The sequence below is a fragment of the Lucilia cuprina genome, chromosome 3 (genome assembly GCF_022045245.1).
Source record: "Lucilia cuprina isolate Lc7/37 chromosome 3, ASM2204524v1, whole genome shotgun sequence".
In the NCBI taxonomy this organism is placed as follows: Eukaryota; Metazoa; Arthropoda; class Insecta; order Diptera; family Calliphoridae; genus Lucilia; species Lucilia cuprina.
Window position 1 is genome coordinate 34,190,891 of NC_060951.1, and position 20,409 is coordinate 34,211,299.

Here is a 20,409-nt window from a genome sequence, read left to right on the forward strand (position 1 = left end):
TTTAAACAAAGAAACTTATTAAAAGAAAATCTTTTTAAACAAAGCTTTCACTAGAGAAACTGAGTTTGCACTAGAAAGAAAGCTTTTACAGCATTAACTTTATAATAGCTTTTAGCAAAAAAAAACTCTTTTAAAAAGATTTTACTAGACAGAAACCTATCTAAAGAACGTTTGAGAAGAATAAACTTTATAAAAGCTTTAACCCAAAAAAGGACTCTTTTAAAGAAAGGTTTTAATAGGAAAACATTTACAAACAAAGCTTTTAACAGAGAAACTAAGCTAAAGGAAGATTTCACTAGAGAAATTAATCTAATGAAAGCTTTTCCAGGATACACTTTACTAAAGAAACATTTCGCTATATAAACTATGCCAAAAAACTTTCATTTGAATAACTTTGCTAAAAAAGAATTGTAGATTTTCACTGAAAAAACTTTTCTAACAAAAGCTTACACTAGAGAAAATTTACAAAAAAAAACACGTTCATTAGAAAAACTTTGCTACAAAATTTCAAACTTTTTGAAAGAAACCTTTTACTAGAGAAATATTTCTAAAGCATGCTTTTACTAAAGAAACTTAAGAAGGAAACTTTTGCTAAAAAGCTTTTATTAGAAAAACGTTACTAAAGAAAGCTTTCATTAGAAAAACTTTTTTAAATTATTTCCTAAAGAACACTTTTACTAGACCAACCTTTCAAAGGAAAGCTTTTACTACAGAAAAAAACATTTATCAAGAAAATTCTACTAACTTGCTTTCTCTATAGAGTTTCTCTGACTGAAGGTAAATCAACCTTTAAGTAATGAAACTAACTTGTACTAGGCAAACTATAAGATAGCTTTTACTATATTAATCTTTAAGAAAGATTCTGTAGGCTTTTACCTAAAAAAATAGAGTGGAGAAACTTTGCTTAAAAAGAGTTGCTACAGAAAAGCTTTCATTAGAATCACTTTTTTAAATTAAGTTTCTTTTACACATTTTTTTCTAAACACAATTCTACAGAATTTTTTTAAATTTATCACAGAAAGCTTTATCCAAAGAAACTTTCATTAAGTAAGCTTTTCAAAAAGCTGCTACAGAAAAGCTTTCAATAAAAAAACTTTTTTAAATTAAGTTTCTTTTAGACAAAATTCTAAAGAAATTTTTGAAATTTAATAGAGAAAGCTTAATCTAAAGAAACTTTTATTAAGTAAGCTTTTAAAAAAGGATACATTTTTAAGAAATTTGGTTTAGAAATTTTTGCAACAAAAATTTAAATATTTTAAACTCTTAAATTATTCGTCTATAAGAACAACAATTCCTTAATAAAACATTTACAATATTTTTCATTTCAGATATCATCTATAAATAACAAAAAAAAGGAACAAAATTCATCATTTAACTACTAAACGAAAGGAAAACTACGCACAATAAACCACAAACCTACCACAACGTATCAATTTCCCATCAAAAAAAGAAACAAAAATATCTATAAGAGAAAAAACAGAAAATATTTCTAAAACACTTTTCCAAAAAGAACTTGAAACAGTTTGACACATATATTGCAACAACCCGAAAACCCAACCAAATAACAACCACATACAACAACAACAACAGCAGCAGCACAATGCGTCGTTCATCATTTACACCAGTTTTCAATATCAGCACACAAGAGCCACTTATTGTGGTTGAAGAATCTCAAACAACAGATGATAGCGACGATGTACAGGGAGCTGTTGGTGGTGTCGGCAGCGGTGGTGCCGAGGGTGGTTATGCACGAACAAACAGTGATGACTCAGATCCAGAATCACCAAAAAATCCATATCTTTTGTGTCCACTACCCGATATGCAACAACGTCGCAAACACTCATTGCCATCATTGCAAATAACGGAGGGTATAACGGCCAGTCAAGTGCGTCGCTTATCTGAAGTGGGCGGTGAAACAGGTGGCTTGAGTCCACATGAAGTGGAATTCTTGGCAACACTATCACAGAAAACAAATCCAGGTGGTGGTGGCCGAAGGCATTCAGTGGTAACAATATCAGCAGTACCACCCACACTATTTGGTCGTAATCGTCGAGAATCTATATCGGGGGCAGGGTATAGGTGAGTTTTTAAACATTTTTTTTATTATTGTCTATGTGTTAAGTTTTACTCCCCTTTTTGCTGTTTGCTCGATAAAAAAAATTGTAGTTAGAATTGCAACGGAAGTAATTTAATGACTGAATTTATTCGCAATTAACATGGCAGAAATGCTCTTTGTTTGTGCATTTATTAGTCAATAGATAATAGAATTTGAGATTTTCCTCTTTTTTCTGAAATTTTAAATGAAGTTAAGTAGTTTACTTCATTTATTTTATTGTTCATCGTATTTGCGTTAGCAGTGTCACCTGGCACAAACTAAACAGAAGGTACATAATTAAATTTAAATTGTTGCAACACTTTATGAAGCACTTATTGCCTCTTCAGTGTTTGTTCTTTGATGCGCAGCTGCTTAGATAATTGCAGTGAATGCAAGTGTTGTGAAAAAATTGGAAAGTTTTCACTTTCAGATAGTCTAATTGGTCATTTATATTTATTTGTAGCAAAAGAAAAAAAGAGTTATAGGTTTTTCTTTATTACATAAATTATTTGCACACGTTTTCAATTACGGAACATGAAAACAGAATTTGTATAATAATGATATAGAGTCCATACTGTCAACTAATCGCGATGCTATTTATATATCAATAACTAATCTAGAACTGAACTAGAACTGACCAAAAACTGAACTAGAACTGAACTAGAACTAAACTAGAACTGAACCAGAACTGAACTAGAACTAACCTAGAACTGAACTAGAACTGAACTAGAACTGAACTAGAACTGAACTAGAACTGAACTAGAACTGAACTAGAACTGAACTAGAACTAGAACTGAACTAGAACTGAACTAGAACTGAACTAGAACTAGAACTGAACTAGAACTAGATTAGAAATGAACTAGAACTGAACTAGAACTAGATTAGAAATGAACTAGAACTGAACTAGATCTGAACTAGAACTGAACTAGAACTGAACTAGAACTGAACTAGAACTGAACTAGAACTGAACTAGAACTGAACTGAACTAGAACTGAACTAGAACTGAACTAGAACTGAACTAGAACTGAACTAGAACTGAGCTAGAACTAGAAATAGAAATAGATTAGAAATGAACTAGAACTGAACTGAACTAGAAGTGAAATAGAAATGAACTAGAAATGAACTTGAACTTAACTTAAAGTGAATTAGAACTAAACTTAAATGGAACTTGTTCATGTTGCATAGTATGTTTTCTCTCCAATTGTGTTGTAAATTGTAAAAACTTGTTAGTTATGTGGTTTTCAACTTTTAGCATCGATGGTAATGATAAATATGTATATATTTTTCCTCCATTCTTTAAATTGTTACATCTTTAATAGTAGTTTTAACTGCGTTTTTATTGTTCTTTATCTTTCACTATTTTTCTATCATGCTGCACCGTTTTGCAGTGGCAGTCGTCGAGGTAGTGGCATACAAGGACCACCACTAACTGAGCATCGAGGTAGCATACATAATTTACAACTGGACATAATGGATGGCATTGCACAAGCTCGTAAAACACGTTCGGGCAGTGGCGTTTGGCAGGCACCCATACTGAAAGAAACCGAAAGCAATGTACCAGTTCAAACATAAATTACTTTTTATGTAACATGGATTTTTTTTTCATTTTTTGTTGGATTTGTTTTTCTTCGTTTATTTGTATAGTCAAGTGTACTACTTTCGATTTTATTTTATTTTATTTTATTTTATACAATTTAATTTAGAACAATAAGGAGAAAAAAATAGAAATGTGTAAAAACCAAACAGCAGAATAACAAAGCAACTGTGGCTCTGAGCTCATAAATGAATCAACAGTTTGTGCAAAAATAAACCAACAAATCAATACGAAACTTTAATGTATTAAAAAATACCTTTATACTATTTTTATTTTCAATTGCAAAAAAAAGTAAAAGAAAAACTATTTTTTAATTTAAAACTAAGTTTTTTTAGTGCTATGAAATGTTTGTGCCAAAAAATATAGACAAACCACACGAATATTTAAAACAAATATTTAGTATGCGTTTTAAATACAATTCCATTTTTACTTAAACATTTAAATTATTTAAATGGAAGCGGAAAATAATTGTGTGTGTGTACGTGTATTATGCTCAGAAGTTTATCTCTTTTTCTCTCACTCTCTCTTATGTTCAACATTAATTATGGACATTTTAATATTTTTCGAAACGGAAGTGGTAAGTAAATTTTCATTTACCTTTTTACAATTTAGTTTTTTAATTTAATTTTTCTTTTTTGCATTTTAGTTAGTTTCTCTTTTAAAATGCATTTAGTTGTTTTTGTTCATGGCAAAATAGATAACAGGTTTTTTGATTTGTGCAGCAGCAGGTGTGTAGTTTTAAAGGGGATGCAGCCTGTTGTAGTGCTAAGGATTATATGTAGTTGTAGTGCTAAGAATTGTGACAGATTCAAATTCATTTGACATCGATTTGTCTAAAAATCAAGGTTTTTCTCGCACTGTGGGTGGAATCATCTTCTGACAATAGCAAAGTTGAAATTTATTAAATTTACTAGAAGGTATTAAGACTCAGTTATTCAAGAAAACTCTTGTTATCAGTTGTGGGATAATCCGGGGCAAGCATCTTTGGGAATGTATTCAAATGTGGGATGACTCGACGAGCCTCGAAAAATTGAGTTATGTTGAAATTATCCTTTCCATAAGACCCCATTTAGGCTCTTGTTCTTATTTATTACTTTTCGCAATTAGGTCACGATCTCACAAATTTCAACTCAAAATTGTGATCGTCATAAAGTAGTCTATAAAGAAGTTCCCTCAGGCATGCCCCACATAGATTGGAAGGGTCATGAATGTTACATAAAATTCGAAGAAATACACTTAGACCACTATCGGGCCTGTTGAGTACTCCATCAGCTACAAGACTAGGATTAACAGGTCTCTGGTGGAAATTGACCTTTATACTTACAGATTACAACACTACCTGCAATTGCTGCCATGTCCTTCTTTTAAGATCTTTATTAATGTCCAAAGCCTGCTATGCCGGCGCACTATTTTGAGAAACTTCTGTTAAAAGAAGACCTCAATATATTTAGTCTCTTCAAGTCGGTATTTGGGCTTCATCGATTAGGGCACGATCTCACAAATAGCAACTCAAAGTAGTGATCGTTGTATAGATAGACAATAAAGAAGATCCCTTAGGCATGAACCAGATAGAGTAGAAGGAGGATGAATTTTACAAAAAATCCGAAGAAATATACTTAGACCACTATCGGGCCTGTTGAAGACTCCATAAAGTACAAGACTTGGATTAACAGGTCTCTGGTGGAAATCGAACTCATGAACTTCATACCGACAGATTACAACGCTACCCACAATTGCTGCCATGTCCTTCTTTTAACATTACAATTCCTTATTAATGTCCAAAGTTTTGCAGGCCATCAATTAGAGAACCTTCTTGTTAAAAAAGATCTCAATATATTTAGTCCTTTCTAGTCGGTATTAGGGCTCCATCGATTAACATGTTTGGTTGGCTGATTGGTTCACTGCAGGCGATTCGAAGAGAATCCCTTTTAACCGAACCATTCTGCTCGTCAGATATAGCATTTATAGTATTCGATTCAGAGTGTAGCTGTGAGAAATCTGAGAATTTCATTAAGCTTAGACCCAGATATCTCACCAAGGTTAGATATGAAGAAACTGTCAAGAAAGCAAAGCTCTTTACGGCCAGAGGCCGTTTCTTACTTTTCACTATCTTTACAACTGCTACAGTGATCTTTGAAAGGGAGCCCAAGCCAACTTGTATGTCTACCTATCACCCTAACATGTTTCAAAGTCTATGGTAGAGATCGAGCCCCTTTCGGTCTGACAGATTGAAATACTATCAACTAACCTACGCAGGAACACCGCAAATGCTGCCATGTTTGTCTTTGAGATCCTTCTTTTAAATTCGCAATTCTTTATTTTTGCCCGAACATCTACAGGCTATCGTTTTGATATATTTCTTTTAAAACAGGATTTCAATACATTTAAACTCAATCGATTAACATATTTTGGAGTCTCTGTTGAAAATCGAACCCACGACCATACTAACAGACCTCAATACTAACGACGGAACACATTTGCTGCCGTGCTTTCCTTGGAGATCTTTTCTTTAACTTCGCAGTTCTGTATTCATGCTCTGGGCATAAGATGTCTCTTAAACTTTCCCGGAATATAACAACGTTGTGGGCAAACGAAGTAGCTTAAACATTCCTGAAATATTACACTGTAGTTATCCGAAATGTCCGGAAAGCACATGTTGTCTTTAGCGAAGTCCTTTATGTATTCCACAATTCCTTAAACTTCTGTAGGTATTGAACTGGCGATTTGTGAAATACTCCTTGATTCACATTAACGAGAACAACGTCGATACGACCCTTTTGTGACATTCAACTATCTGTACTAGTAACTGATTATATAACTAATAACCGTTCAATGAAATACATATCATGTCATTGGTGTCATTAGAAAGGATTCTGGAAGAGAGATCTTTCAAACAATGTTTTCGTTACAAAGTCCAATAAGTTATGTTTCAATTTGAAACTTACGTTCTTTATCAATAGACAAACTCCGTATTGGATTGTAAGAAAGCTTTAACTGAATACTCTTCCAGAGGTAAGATTTACATCATATGGGTACCAGGCCACTCGTGAGTAGTCGGCAACGAAAGGGCGAATGTAATCGATTTAAAGTAAAGGGATCTAGAGGCAGTTAACTTAACAAACGCAAAACCATTCGACGCAACAGAAGCTGAATTTAAAATATGGATGAGAGAATCCCATAAGGCCTCTTGGAATAATAAAACGGTGGGAAGTACCACAGAGATCCTATGGGGTGACCCTGGTGAGAGCAAGACTAGAAATCTCCTCAAAATGAGCAAGTCTCAAGTTAGTATGATGGTACGTATTCTCAGTGGACACACAGGATTACGAGCACATCTATGCAAAATTGGGGGTTCGGATTCAGACGAATGTAAAGAGGATAGTGAAACACTGGAGCACTTTCTTTGGCACTGTCAGGCATTCGTAGTAATTAGATCCAAATATCTTGGAAGTGATGTTATTCCGGAAATAACATTCCTGACCAACACTAAGGAAACTGAATTTCTGAACACTGAAGATAATAATGGCCTAGGTGTACTTTTTCGGATTTGATGTAGTATACATCCTAGTATAAGAAGATCAAAGATGTTTCTTTCTTCTTTAAAATGCATCCTTATCCTTAGCATCCATAGAATTGCTTGTTGGAAACTGCTGCGTTGGTGGATCTGCTACCCAACTGAATTTCAACGATATTGTTGAAAGAGCCTTATGTTTAATGTTTATCCTTTAAACTGATCTTTCCATTACACCACTGTCATATGACATTCATTGTCCTCACATGTTCGTTATCCTTGTACAAATGTATTTGATGTTTTAGCTTGTAATTTGTAATGTCCTTGGCCTTGTCATTATTTTATTATACATACATATACTTATGTTGACTTTTATCTCTAACACATAAACAATAATGTCAAAAGTAATGTATGAGAGTACATTACATTGAAACAGACTATGGGTGCAATAATGTCTGAAAAAAAAAATAAAACATTTCTGTTCTTGTTTTTTTATGTTTTTATTCGAAAACATTGAGTGTACAGGTAGAACCCTGAAAATAACAATACTGTATAGCAATTTGTAAAAAATTTTATGTCCTTAAATAAACTTTTGTTAATTTGTAGCTTAAAAAATGACATTAATTTAAAAAAATTTCACTTTCAAGCAGATTTCTATTAGATTTTACTAAAAGTATAACTAGGTCAAAGCTGTCAATATATCTATTGCTTTTTTTTATCTCTAACTTTTCCTTAATTAAAAATCTAAATAAATTTATATTTTTTTTACTTTTAAACACGTTTATGCAATTTTCCCCCCTAAACTAACTCAAAAATTCAATTAACTTCCTTTTAATTGTCAATTGACTGATACTCATCATTTTATAAAACATTTGTCAATCTAACTACTGTCACTTTAATTGGTAAATTCAATTTTTTTCTCCTTTCTCCTTTCTCTTCATCTCAACTTTATTGCAGTAAATTATGCAAAAATGTGCGACATTGACAACCAACACATTATGTGAGCTGTCAATCAAACTGTCACACTGAAAATTAGTTGAGTAGAGAGTGTCAAAAAATTGTAAATAGAAAATAGAAAAATTAATTTTTATACGATATTTGAAAATATGAGTTTGTAAATTTTGTCAGGAGGATAAACTATTGTTTTCGATACGAATACTTTTAACATTTATTTAATTATTCTCATAGAAATGAACACTTGTAGTTTTTCTGGTAAACACCTGCTACTGGGTGAACTTCTTTGACGATTCACCACCACATGATTGTATATCTTACGCGCTACTTTTGTACATTACATGTCCAGTATATTGAATATTAAATTTTATGGTCTGGTGTGCTGATCCAAAACTCTCCAAAACTGAATTTCGTGCGATCAATTAAAAAATTCGCTATTTAGGAAAAATATTACGAAAATTTCACTTTCTTATAGAGGATGTTTCGAAAAGCGTTCTTTTTTATAGAAAAGTTTTGAAAATTTCTCTTTCTTAAAGAAAATGTTTCGAAAATCATTATTTTTAATAGAAATGTTTTGAAAATTTATCTTTCTTATAGAAAATGTTTAGAATAGTTATCTTTCTTTTCTATAAGAAGAAAATGTCTCTTTTTTATAATAATTTTTCAAAAATTTATTTTTTTTTTTTGAAAATTTAAAGAAATTAATTCTTTTGATAGAAATTTCTTCCCAAAAACTTAACTTTCTTATAGAATTTTTTTTGAAAAATTTCACTTTCTTATCGAAATTTTATTTCCTCGTTTTTATAGAAAATGTATCTTTTTTATAAAACATTTTCGAAAATTTCTCCTTTTTGTAAAGAAAATGTTTTGAAAATTTCACTTTTAAAAGCAAATGTAATAAAAATTTTACTTTCTTTTAGAAAATTTCATATTATTATAGAAAATGTTTCGAAAATTTCGCTTACATATAGAAAATGTTCAAAAATATCTCTTTATAATAGAACACTTTCAAAATTATCTCTTTTTTATGGAAAATGTTTCAAAAATTCCACTTTCTTATAGAAAATGTTTCAAAACTCATTACGTTTATTAATAAATTCACAAGGTCCCTTGCGTTTGTGCTACCTATAGCTTTATGGCTTTGTTGAATTGGTATTGATCACAACCTATTACAATTTTCTTATCAAGTCTTCAACTAGATCCTATCAGATCCGATGTTGGTAGTAGTAGTCGGAGAATCGAAAGGCAAGTTTATGTTGCCACGACCTTGCTTCAGCATCGTGACATCCTATGTTGATTATCATGTTAAGAATAGAAAACATAGGTTTTGCTGACATAAGATACATGTTCTCGGACCAGACCCTGTATCATCATCGAAAACCTGGAAATTTGCTTATAAATTAATCTTTAGTTCATTTTCTAAAGAGGGCTTTATATGGGGACAAATGAGGCCCGTTTTTTACAAAAATCGGCAATGCTTTTTAAAAATAGCGTTTGACCTTGGGTCAAAAGAAGACTGTATACAAAATTTCAACAAACTATCTTAAAAATTGCGACCTGTATCGTGCGCACATACTTTCCATAGATACACAGACAGACGGACCTAGCTAAATCAACTCAGAAAGTGATTCAGAGCCGATTGGTATTTTTTAAGGTGGGCTTAGGATCAATATTTTTTGGGTTTTACCAACACCAGCCTTTCCACTATAGTGTTGTAGGGTTGTACTTTATTATTTCCTTTTTTTTTTTTCTATGAAACAAGAAATTTTCTGAACATTTCTATAAAATTGATATTTTTGAAAATGTTCTATAATAAAGAGAAATTCTAGACAAATTTCTATAATTAAAAGACATTTTCGTAAATTTTCGAAAATGTTTTATAATAAAAAGATATTTGGAAAATTTTATATAAATAGAGAAAATTTTGAAAACGTTCTTTAAATTTTTAAATTTTTAAAAGTTTTTCTATAAAAAGAGAAAATTATAAAAAAAATTTAAAATAAGAGAAATTTGAAAAAAAAATCTCTAAAAAGTAAAAATTTCCGGAAATCAAAAAAATCAAAAATTTTATAAAAATAGAGAAAATTTTGGAAATGCTCTATAAAAATCAGGAATTTTTGAATGTTTTTCTATAATGAAGAGAAATTTTCGAAAATCTGAGGAAAAAGCATTGTCAAATAATTTTTTATATAAAAAATTTACGTTTTTAGACATTTATCTACAAAAATAAAAAAATTAAATAATTTTTCTTTATTTTGAAAAAAAAAAAAATTATTTATAGAAAATAGAAAAATTTGTTTTAAAATTTTCTGTTTATAAATTTTGTTTTAAATATTTTTCTTTAATTTTGCTGTTTATGAAAATGATCCAAGGTAAATGTTTAAATCTATTGATATTTCTTATCTTTTCAGCTTAAAACCACAAAAAAAAAATTTTAATTAAAATTTGTTTTTTTTTTCACAATATTTTTCTTAAAAAAGATTTTCATAAAAATTTATCAGGAATTGATATAATATTTGCTAAAAATTATATTTTATATAAATATGTATATTTATATGTAATTAAAGATTTATTTATTTTACTCAATAATGCAAAAAAAAAAAAATGAAATCGTTAAATTTTTAAATAAAATTATTAATAATTTTTAACAAATATAAAGAAAAAGAAAAGGTATTAAATATAAAGAAATATTAAATAAAATACAAATAAAGTTATTTAAGTAGAGCAATAAAACTTAAGCATATAAGAAAGAAAATGTTTTTTTCTTCCCCATTTAAATTTAAGAACATTTTATGTAAACTTTATAAAACTATTAAGTAAAAAAATTATAAAATCTTATGTTAATACTTAAAATCTAAATTTAAAAGAAAATAAGAAAAAAATGTAGTATTTAATTAAAATAAATCAAATTTAGATTTCAAAAACTACACTTGAGTTAAAATAAAAGAAATTAAATCGAATATCGAAAAAATTCAATATTGACTAATAAATGTTTAAAAAATGTATGTTAAAAACAACAACAACAACTACAAAACATATTTATGTATATTTATCACAAATACAATAATAACAACAACAACAAACAATAAATCCCAAGTGGCAGCAATCATTCTTATGTTGATGGGATAAAATGAATAAAGAAATAACAATTTCAGATCAAATACATGAATATTTAATACAGTTTTAAGTAAATATGTTGAATATATTTAATAAATACAGGGTGTTATGTCATTTCACAAAAAAAAAACACAAATTTATAAAAATTACTTCCTAAGAATGACTTAAGATATAGAGAATATGGAATCAAATAAAAAGAACATCCCACATCCCTGAACATCATCATCATCTTCAACTTCAGGTCTTTTTTAGTACTTCCAAGGAATAAATTCAACATATTTTTTCTCTTCTTTGGAAGCTCTTTTTTTGCTGGGAAATTAAAGTAAAAACATTATTATCTGTTCGAAAAATTTTTTAAAAATCTTCCAAAAATATGTTGCCTTTAGAAGAAAATTTTTGAAAAATTTCTAATTATTCAAAATTTTCTTTTTATAGATGATTGCGAAAAATTTTTTTTTTTAAATTTATCTTTCTGATAGATAAATTCTGAAATGTTCTCTTTAATTTATAAAAAAGTTATTTTCTTTGTAGAAAAATTTTTCCAATTTCTCTTACAGAAAATTTTTTGAAACGAATTCTTATTCGAAATTTTTTTTTTTCATTTTCAATTCGAAATGTTTCTTTTTTATAGAAATGTTTTGAAAATTTATATTTTTTAAAGAAAATGTTTTAAAAACATCTCAAACTAATAGAAAATTTTTCTAAATTTAATTTTTCATAAAAAATCAAACAAATTTCTCTTTCTTATAGATATTTTTTTTATTTTCTTGTTTTTATAAAAAGAAAAATTAAAAAAATTTGCTTTTTACAGAAAATATTACGAAAATTTCACTTTCTTATAGATAATGTTTCGAAAATCGTTCTCTTTTATAAAAAGTTTTGAAAATTTCTCTTTCTTAAAGAAAATGTTTCGAAAATCATTCCTTTTTATAGCAAAGTTTTGAAAATTTCTCTTTCTTATAGAAAATGTTTAGAATAGTTATCTTTCTTTTCTAATAGAAATTTTTTCCAAAAAACTTAACTTTCTTATAGAAAATTTTTTTAAAAAATTTCTGTTTCTTATAGAAATTATTGTTCCTCGTTTTTATAGAAAATTTATATTTTTAAAGAAAATGTTTTGAAAATTTCACTTTTAAAAGAAAATGTTATAAAAATTTTACTTTCTTATAGAAACATCACATTATTATATAAAATGTTTCGAAAATTTCGCTTACATATAGAAAATGTTTAAAAATATCTCTTTTTAATATAAAACTTTCAAATTTATCTCTTTTTTATGGAAAATGTTTCAAAAATTCCAATTTCTTATACAAAATGTTTCAAAATTCATTATGTTTTCAAAATTTCTCTTTCTTGTATAAAAATTTCTCTTTCTTATAGAATATGTTTCAAAATTACTTTGTGAATAGAAAATTTTACTTTTTTATTAAAAACTCTTTGAAATTTAACTTTTTTAAGAAAATGTTTCAAATTTTTTTATTTTTTTAAATGTTTGAAATTCATTATTTTTTAAAGAATATATTCCCAACTACCCCTCTTCTATATAAAATGTTTTGAAAATATTACTTTTTCATTGAAAACTCTTAAAAACTTTACTTTCTTAAAGAAAATGTTTTAAAACTTCTATTTTTTTATAGAAAATGTTTCAAAAATTCCATTTTCTTATAGAAAATATTTTAAAATGTGTCTTTTTTTCTATTAAATATATTTTAAAAATGTTCGAAATTCATTCTTTTTTAAATAAGATGTTTCGAACTTTCTCTTTCTTTTAGAAAATTTTTTTGAAAAGTTTTCTTTTTTATATATTTTTATTTATAAAAATTTCTATTTTTTTTAACTGAGAACTCTCTCTTTCATAGAAAAAATCTTGCGTAAATATATCTTTATTATAGAAAAATTTCGAATCTTTATATTCTTATAAATAATTTTCGGCTTTTTATAAAAAAATTTTCTTAATTATAAAAAATCTTTTGAACTTTCTCTTTCATATAGAAAATGTTTGGAAAATTTCTTATTCTTATAGAAAATTTCTTTAAATAATTTTCGCATAAAGAAATTATCTCTTTATAAAAAATGTTCTACAATGTTATAAAAAAATTTAAAAATTTAATTTTTTCTAAAACATTTTCCAAAAAATCTTTATTGCTTTCTATTACCATTACTCTCAACTACCTATTCTTTTTCACACATGTTTAGGACATGTACAGTGTGTTTCCTCCTTTCCCTCGTATTGGCGAAATCGTGACACAAGCTATAGTAGTACAACATTTATACATCTATGGCTGATGGCGTTTTTTTGTGCTGTTCAAAGAACCATAAACACAAATTAATAATGTAACGCCCAGAGTAATAAACAATTTCAAAACATAAACACGTGCGTTTTAGTAAGTTGTACTAAAATAGGAGAGTCACTGGAAAAAGTCTTTAAAATAAGATAAAAATTTAAATATTATTTATAAGATCTTAAAGAACAATGTTTATAGCGATGAAGAGAGAGAGAGAGGGATTTTTATTAGAATTCAGTGATTTAAATATAAATTGCTTTGAATCAGCTTTACTACCCCGGCATTCTTTGCCTGTCTTGCTAATATGTCTTGTTATCTAAATCATTTGATCACTACTCTCTTAAGTTCGGTTATGGCAGCGAGAGAATGTGGCTCTCTCATACATAATTCAAGAATAGTTATCGGCAAATAGCTGTCTTGTTTGAGCTTTAATTCTCTCTCCTAGTTTACATATACATAAGCTTTTACATATATATCAAACGAACAAAGCCGATAAGAGAGTATCTTATCTTATGTTCGATTATGGCAGCGAGAGAATGTGGCTCTCTCATAAATAACTCATGTTATAAAGTTTTGAATAGTTATCGGCAAATAGCTCTCTTGTTTGAGCTTTTATTTACTCTCCTAGTTTACATATACAGAAGCTTTTACATATATGTCAAACGAACAAAGCCGATAAGAGAGTATTTGTGTCAATACCCGTTTTAAATTGTGTGATCTACTCACTTATGTACGATTATGGCAGTGAGAGTATGTAAACATAGTTTCATAAAGTTATTAGCTTTCTGACTGGTGTTGTTTGTGAGCTTGCGCAAGCTAAAAAGCTTCTGCTTTGCTTTAGTTTTAGTAAAAAAACTTTGATCATAGACAATTACGTTGATGAATACAAATAGCTATTGAATCTTGAATATCATTTGTTTGGTTTTACTTAAGCTTTAATTAAGAGTCATTAAGAGAATATTTGTGCCAATACCCGTTTTAAATTATACATTCTACTTACTCATGTACGATTACGGCAGTAAGAGTATGTAAATATAGTTCCATTAAGATGCATCATATAGATTAGCGATGAGCAGAGAGGTGAAATGCATAAAGATATAAGCTTTCTGACTGGTATTGTTTATGAGCTTGTAAAAATTAAAAAGCTCTTTGTATATTGGTGATCTTAATCAAATCTTCTGCTTTGCCTTAATTAGAGTAAAAAAAACTTTGATCATAGACAATTACTTTGATCAATACAAATAGCTATTGAAGCTTGAATTACAATTTGGTTTCACTTAAGTTTTACCACCCCTTGATCCACTTACCTTCAGCAACAAGTCATTAAGAGATTATTTGTGCAAATACCCGTTTTAAATTGTGAGATTTACTCTCTCATGTGCGATTACGGCAGTGAGAGTATGTAAACATAGTTTCATTAAGATGCATCATATAGATCAGCGTCGGGCAGAGAGTAAGATATTAGCTTTCTGACTGTTAGTGCTGGTGAGCTTGCGAAACCTAAAAAGCTCTTTGTGCATTCTGATCTTAATCAATGCTTATGCTTCGCTTTAATTGGAGTAAGAAAAATTTTGATCGTAGAAAAATACTCAATACAAATAGCTATCGCAGCTTGAATTTCATTATTTGAGCTTTACCACCCCTTGATCCACTCATCATCAGGTTATTAAACTGAAACAAACAAACAAAAAAATCCCCCATGACAATCATTCGCCTTCACATTTCACTCTGACTTTGAATCCCTCAGGTTAAAATGATTGCAAATTGTATATTTTCCAATACAAAAGAATGAATCGAAAAGAAAAAAAAATAACATATAGAATCAATAAAATGTGAAAAATATAATGATGTGTAATGTAGCAACACCACCCACAAATAACCAAGAGCAGAACGATATAAATCAAAGTATTGTAAATGTATGGTAGAGATACATATACACACACGCACACGCACACGAAAACTTTGTTGAAATTGAAATTAAATAAAAGAAAATATTAAGAAAATAAAGCACAAATTATTTTTTCATTATTATAGTCATAAAGCTTTAAAACAGTTAATGTATATGTATTGAAAATAACACGAAAAGCAGTTGTTATGGTATGGGAAGCAGTTTAATCACTGCTTACTTTAAGCGCTTTTCTGCATAGTAAGCTTATAAAGTAGCTGTGAAGTAAGCTTTAGAAAGAAGTGATTATTACAAAAAGTATGTAAAAAGTATTATTACTTTCCTTACTATACTGTAAGTGAAATGTATGAAGAAGCTTTTATTGTTAGTAGTAAAAAACTGCTTCCATTTCATCAATACATTGCTGCAAAAGAACTTTTTCAATATATTTATTATTTAATTACATTAAAACATAAATAATTGTAAATTATATTGAAGAAAAAACTTATAAATAGAGAAAAAACAAAAAGATAAATTAAATAAATAAACCATTGACATGTTTACTTAAATGGGTTTTATAAATAAATTCTTAGCCCTTGAGATGTACCACGTACCTTTTTCCAATCTATTTGTAATTAAAATAACAACAACAACAAGAAGCATAATGCAATAAAAAATATAATTAAAAAAATATAAAAATAAAATTTATATAAAGAAACTTAAAAATGCACTTGATATAAAATAAATTATATTAAATACAAACACTCCCACACACACACACATAAATACATCAATCACCACATAAAAACAGGAAAACTATTATTAAAATTAAAAACAAAAAGCAAATAACTTTCTTTATTTTAATTAAATTTTTATTAAATTTAATCAATTATATTGTATGTTTAACGAAATCAGTACTTTAAGCGCTTTTTAAGTTTATTTAAAGCGAAAAAAGTACTTAAATTATGGCGTTACAGTCTAAAATTAATTTTTAAGTCAACTCAAGCAAAAAAATTTGATAATTAAAAATGCTTTAGAAAAATTTGTATAATTTAAGTTAACTGGAGTTTTTATAATAAAGTTTTAATTAAAATCTATTTAACAGAAAAAAAAAACATGGAAAATAAAAAAATACACTTTTAAGTGGTTTATGGTACTTAAAGTATAAATTAAGTGTAAATAGAAAGAGTAAGGAGGCTTGTTGTTTGTAAATGGATTTTAATATTTACCCAACAGACAATTTTGTTGAACAAACATCAATTCTTTGTGAAATTTCGGAACCAGTAAAAGGTCTATGAACTACTTTTTGCAATAGTTTGAAACTAGTCTTTGAACTAGTCTATAGACACTTTCTCCATAGCAGATACAACTCTCATAAAGAGATCAACTATTCTTTACTTAAAAAAAACTGTACCTAAATATTGGGTAATCTGAGTGATATCAAGAGCCCAAGATCATCAGAGAGAATACCCAAGAATTATCACTGACTTTATGTTATCTGGAAGTACAAAGTTCTAGTTCAGTTCTAGTTCAGTTCTAGTTTAGTTCTAGCTCAGTTCTAGTTCAGTTCTAGTTCAGTTCTAGTTCAGTTCTAGTTCAGTTCTAGTTCAGTTCTAGTTCAGTTCTAGTTCAGTTCTAGTTCAGTTCTAGTTCAGTTCTAGTTCAGTTCTAGTTCAGTTCTAGTTCAGTTCTAGTTCAGTTCTAGTTCAGTTCTAGTTCAGTTCTAGTTCAGTTCTAGTTCAGTTCTAGTTCAGTTCTAATTCCATTCTAGTTAAGTCCAAATCCTCCATAAATGACTTCAAAAGGAAAATGGTTTAAGCCCAAACTATTTGTTCAAATCTAAGAATTTATCGAAAACTGTTTTAAATATTGTGTTTTAATTAAAAACTACAAAAACTAATTTAACAAATAAACGTATGAACAATCAAAGCCCCCAGATAAAACGTAATATAAAGACAGACATAAAAAACTATTAAATTTTTTTTTTAGTAAATGTTGTTCTTATTAGCCTTAAATGTTTTTTCTAGAAATAAAAATTACAAACCGAATGTTATTAAAATTAAGCATATTAGTCATAAAAGAAAAAATAATAATTAAAAAAAACATTTTGTTATAATTTATACTATTAGTATAAAAATTTCCCTTCTAAAAGATAAAACATGAAAAAGAAAACTTTTTGCAATAACTTCATAAAAGGTATTAATTGATAAATTATTAAAAAAAACATATTTAAAAATATTGAATTAAAAAATTAGCGTGTAGACCAACCGAAATTGTGTAAAATTTTATTAAAATAGTAAAATTTAAAAAAAAAAACCTAAATAAAATTATAGCAATATAAAACTGCAAAACAAATTTATGTATTCGATGTAATATTTTTCAGAAAAAAAAATCCCCTAAATATACATACTTATACAAACAGATAAAATTATTTTAGTACAATTAACAGGAAAACTAAAAAAAATACCGAACACAAAATTTCAAAATATGAATGGTTAACTAAATACATAAATTTAAACATTAATATTAATGAGAGATTGAAAAATGAATATTGCAGATATTGTATGTTAATATTAAAAAACAAAATAATTTATTAAGACAAAAAACAGAAAATTTCAAATTCATTTTAATAAAAATATAAATAATTCAAAATTAATTTTATTGTTAAACAAGTGTTTTATTTAGTTGTGTTTCAGTTCACAGTTCAGTTCTAATTCAGTTCTAGTTCAGTACTTATTCAATTCAAGTTTAGTTCTAGTCCCGTTCAGTTAAAATGCAGTTAAAGTTTATTTTTATTTTAGTTCTACTTCAGTACTAGTTCACTTCATGTTCAGTTCTAGTTCCGTTCTATTTCACTTCTAGTTCCGTTAAGTTCTACTGCAGTTCTAGTTTAGTTCTAGTACAGTTGCAGTTCTTGTTCAGTTCTAGTTCAAATCTAGTTATTGTTCAGTTGTAGTTCTACTGTAGTTCAGCTGTAGCTCAATTCTTATTCAGTTCTACTGCAGTTGTAGTTCAATCAGTTCAAGTCCTGTTCTAGTTCAATTCTAGTTAAGTTCTAGTTCAGTTCTAGTTCTGTTCTAGTTCAGTTCTAGTTCAGTTCTAGTTCAGTTCTAGTTCAGTTCTAGTTCAGTTCTAGTTCAGTTCTAGTTCAGTTGTAGTTCAGTTCTAGTTCATTTCCAGTTTAGTTCCAATTTAGTTTTTGTTCAGTTCTAGTTCAGTTCTTGTTCAGTTCTTTTTCAGTTCTGGTTCAGTTCTAGTTCCAGTTCAGTTTTAGTTCAGTACTACTGCAGTTGTTATTCAGTTCTAGATCAGATTCTAGATTCTTGTGCAGTTCCAGTTATGTTTAGTTTTAGTTCATCCAGTTTAGTTCCGCTTCAGTGCTAGTTCAGTTCTAGTTCAGTTCTTGTTCAATTCTTGTTCAGTTCCGGTTCAAATTTTAGTTCAGTTTTAGTTCAGTGCTAGCACAGTTGTAGTTCAGTTCTAGTTTAAGTTCTAGTTCAGTTCCAGTTCATTTCTAGTTGAGTTCTATTTCTAGTTCAGTTCTAGATCAGTTCTATTTCAGTTCTAGTTCAGTTCTAGTTCAGTTCTAGTTCAGTTCTAGTTCAGTTCTAGTTCAGTTCTAGTTCAGTTCTAGTTCAGTTCTAGTTCAGTTCTAGTTCAGTTCTAGTTCAGTTCTAGTTCAGTTCTAGTTCAGTTCAGTTGTAGTTCAGTTCAGTTCTAGTTCAGTTCTAGTTCAGTTCTAGTTCAGTTCTAGTTCAGTTCAGTTCTAGTTCAAGTTCAGTTCTAGTTCAGTTCTAGTTCAGTTCTAGTTCAGTTCTAGTTCAGTTCTAGTTCAGTTCTAGTTCAGTTGTAGTTCAGTTCAAGTTCAGTTCTAGTTCAGTTCTAGTTCAGTTCTAGTTCAGTTCTAATTCAGTTCTAGTTCAGTTCTAATTCAGTTCTAGTTCAGTTCTGGTTCAGTTCTAGTTCAGTTCTAGTTCAGTTCTTTTTCAGTTCTGGTTCAGTTCTGGTTCAGTTCTGGTTCAGTTCTAGTTCAGTTCTAGTTCAGTTCTTTTTCAGTTCTGGTTCAGTTCTAGTTCCAGTTCAGTTTTAGTTCAGTACTACTGCAGTTGTTGTTCAGTTCTAGATCAGATTCTAGATTCTTGTGCAGTTCCAGTTATGTTTAGTTTTAGTTCATCCAGTTTAGTTCCGGTTCAGTGCAAGTTCAGTGCAAGTTCAGTTCTAGTCCAGTTCTACTTCTGTTGCAGTTCGAGTTCCAGTTAAGTTGTACTTCAAGTGTGATTCAGTTTAGCTCCAGCTAAGCTACAATTCATTTGTTATATGCAGGAAAACCAAAATATGCAAATGCATGTTTTTTGTGGTGCGTCGTATGGACTCATGGATTCAGACTAATTTGAGAATTTTGGCATCGATTAGTTAGAGCATATTTTTGCATATTTTACCCATAAGAGTATAATTTTGCATGATTTGACTTTTTAGCATATTTAAGGCATATTTTCGAGTTTTTAGAGCATATTTTACTCTTTTAGTGCATATTTTGGTGTTTTCGCTTTTTTCGTTTTTATAAATTTTTAATTTTCTTTTTATTTAATAAAGCATTATATTTTAAATCGGACATAAAACCGATTACTTTTGATTTCATGAGACCAATCCATTTTTATAGTTTAAAAAACTAATTATTGGAATTTATGACAACTCCGATTAAAATGTCAGTTTAAAAGCTGTGAATACAATTGGAAGAAATGTGTCAAACTTTGTCGTTTGAAATATGTTTTTTTGGGGACCAAATGGTTTCATGTTATTTATTGGTTATCTGAACGTAAAACGGAATTCTATTATACTAGTTCTTCAAACTATGAGATGAAACATTTATAAAAAAATGTTGTAGGATATAGAATATGACATTTAATATTTATTATTTCATTACAATTTCAGTCTTTTTGAGCTTTTCAATGATAAAAAATAAAAAAA

General features: G+C 28.5%; 1 protein-coding gene across 2 annotated transcripts in view; it reads left to right on the forward strand.

The window, feature by feature from the left end:
• Nucleotides 1-10,585, forward strand: part of LOC111685266 — a 34,980-nt gene extending 24,395 nt beyond the window's left edge. The window contains exons 2-4 of one of the 2 annotated variants that reach the window (XR_006940361.1): nt 1,329-2,079; nt 3,484-4,266; nt 10,566-10,585. Coding sequence is in view for 1 of the 2 variants with exons in the window: in XM_046947248.1 (XP_046803204.1) it covers nt 1,601-2,079; nt 3,484-3,667 (663 nt within the window). In the remaining variant the exon portion in view is untranslated. Of the gene's footprint in view, nt 1-1,328; nt 2,080-3,483; nt 6,844-10,565 lie in introns of those variants that run through there. The other variant, XM_046947248.1, reaches the window with a different exon arrangement.
• The last annotated feature ends 9,824 nt before the right edge of the window (nt 10,586-20,409 follow it).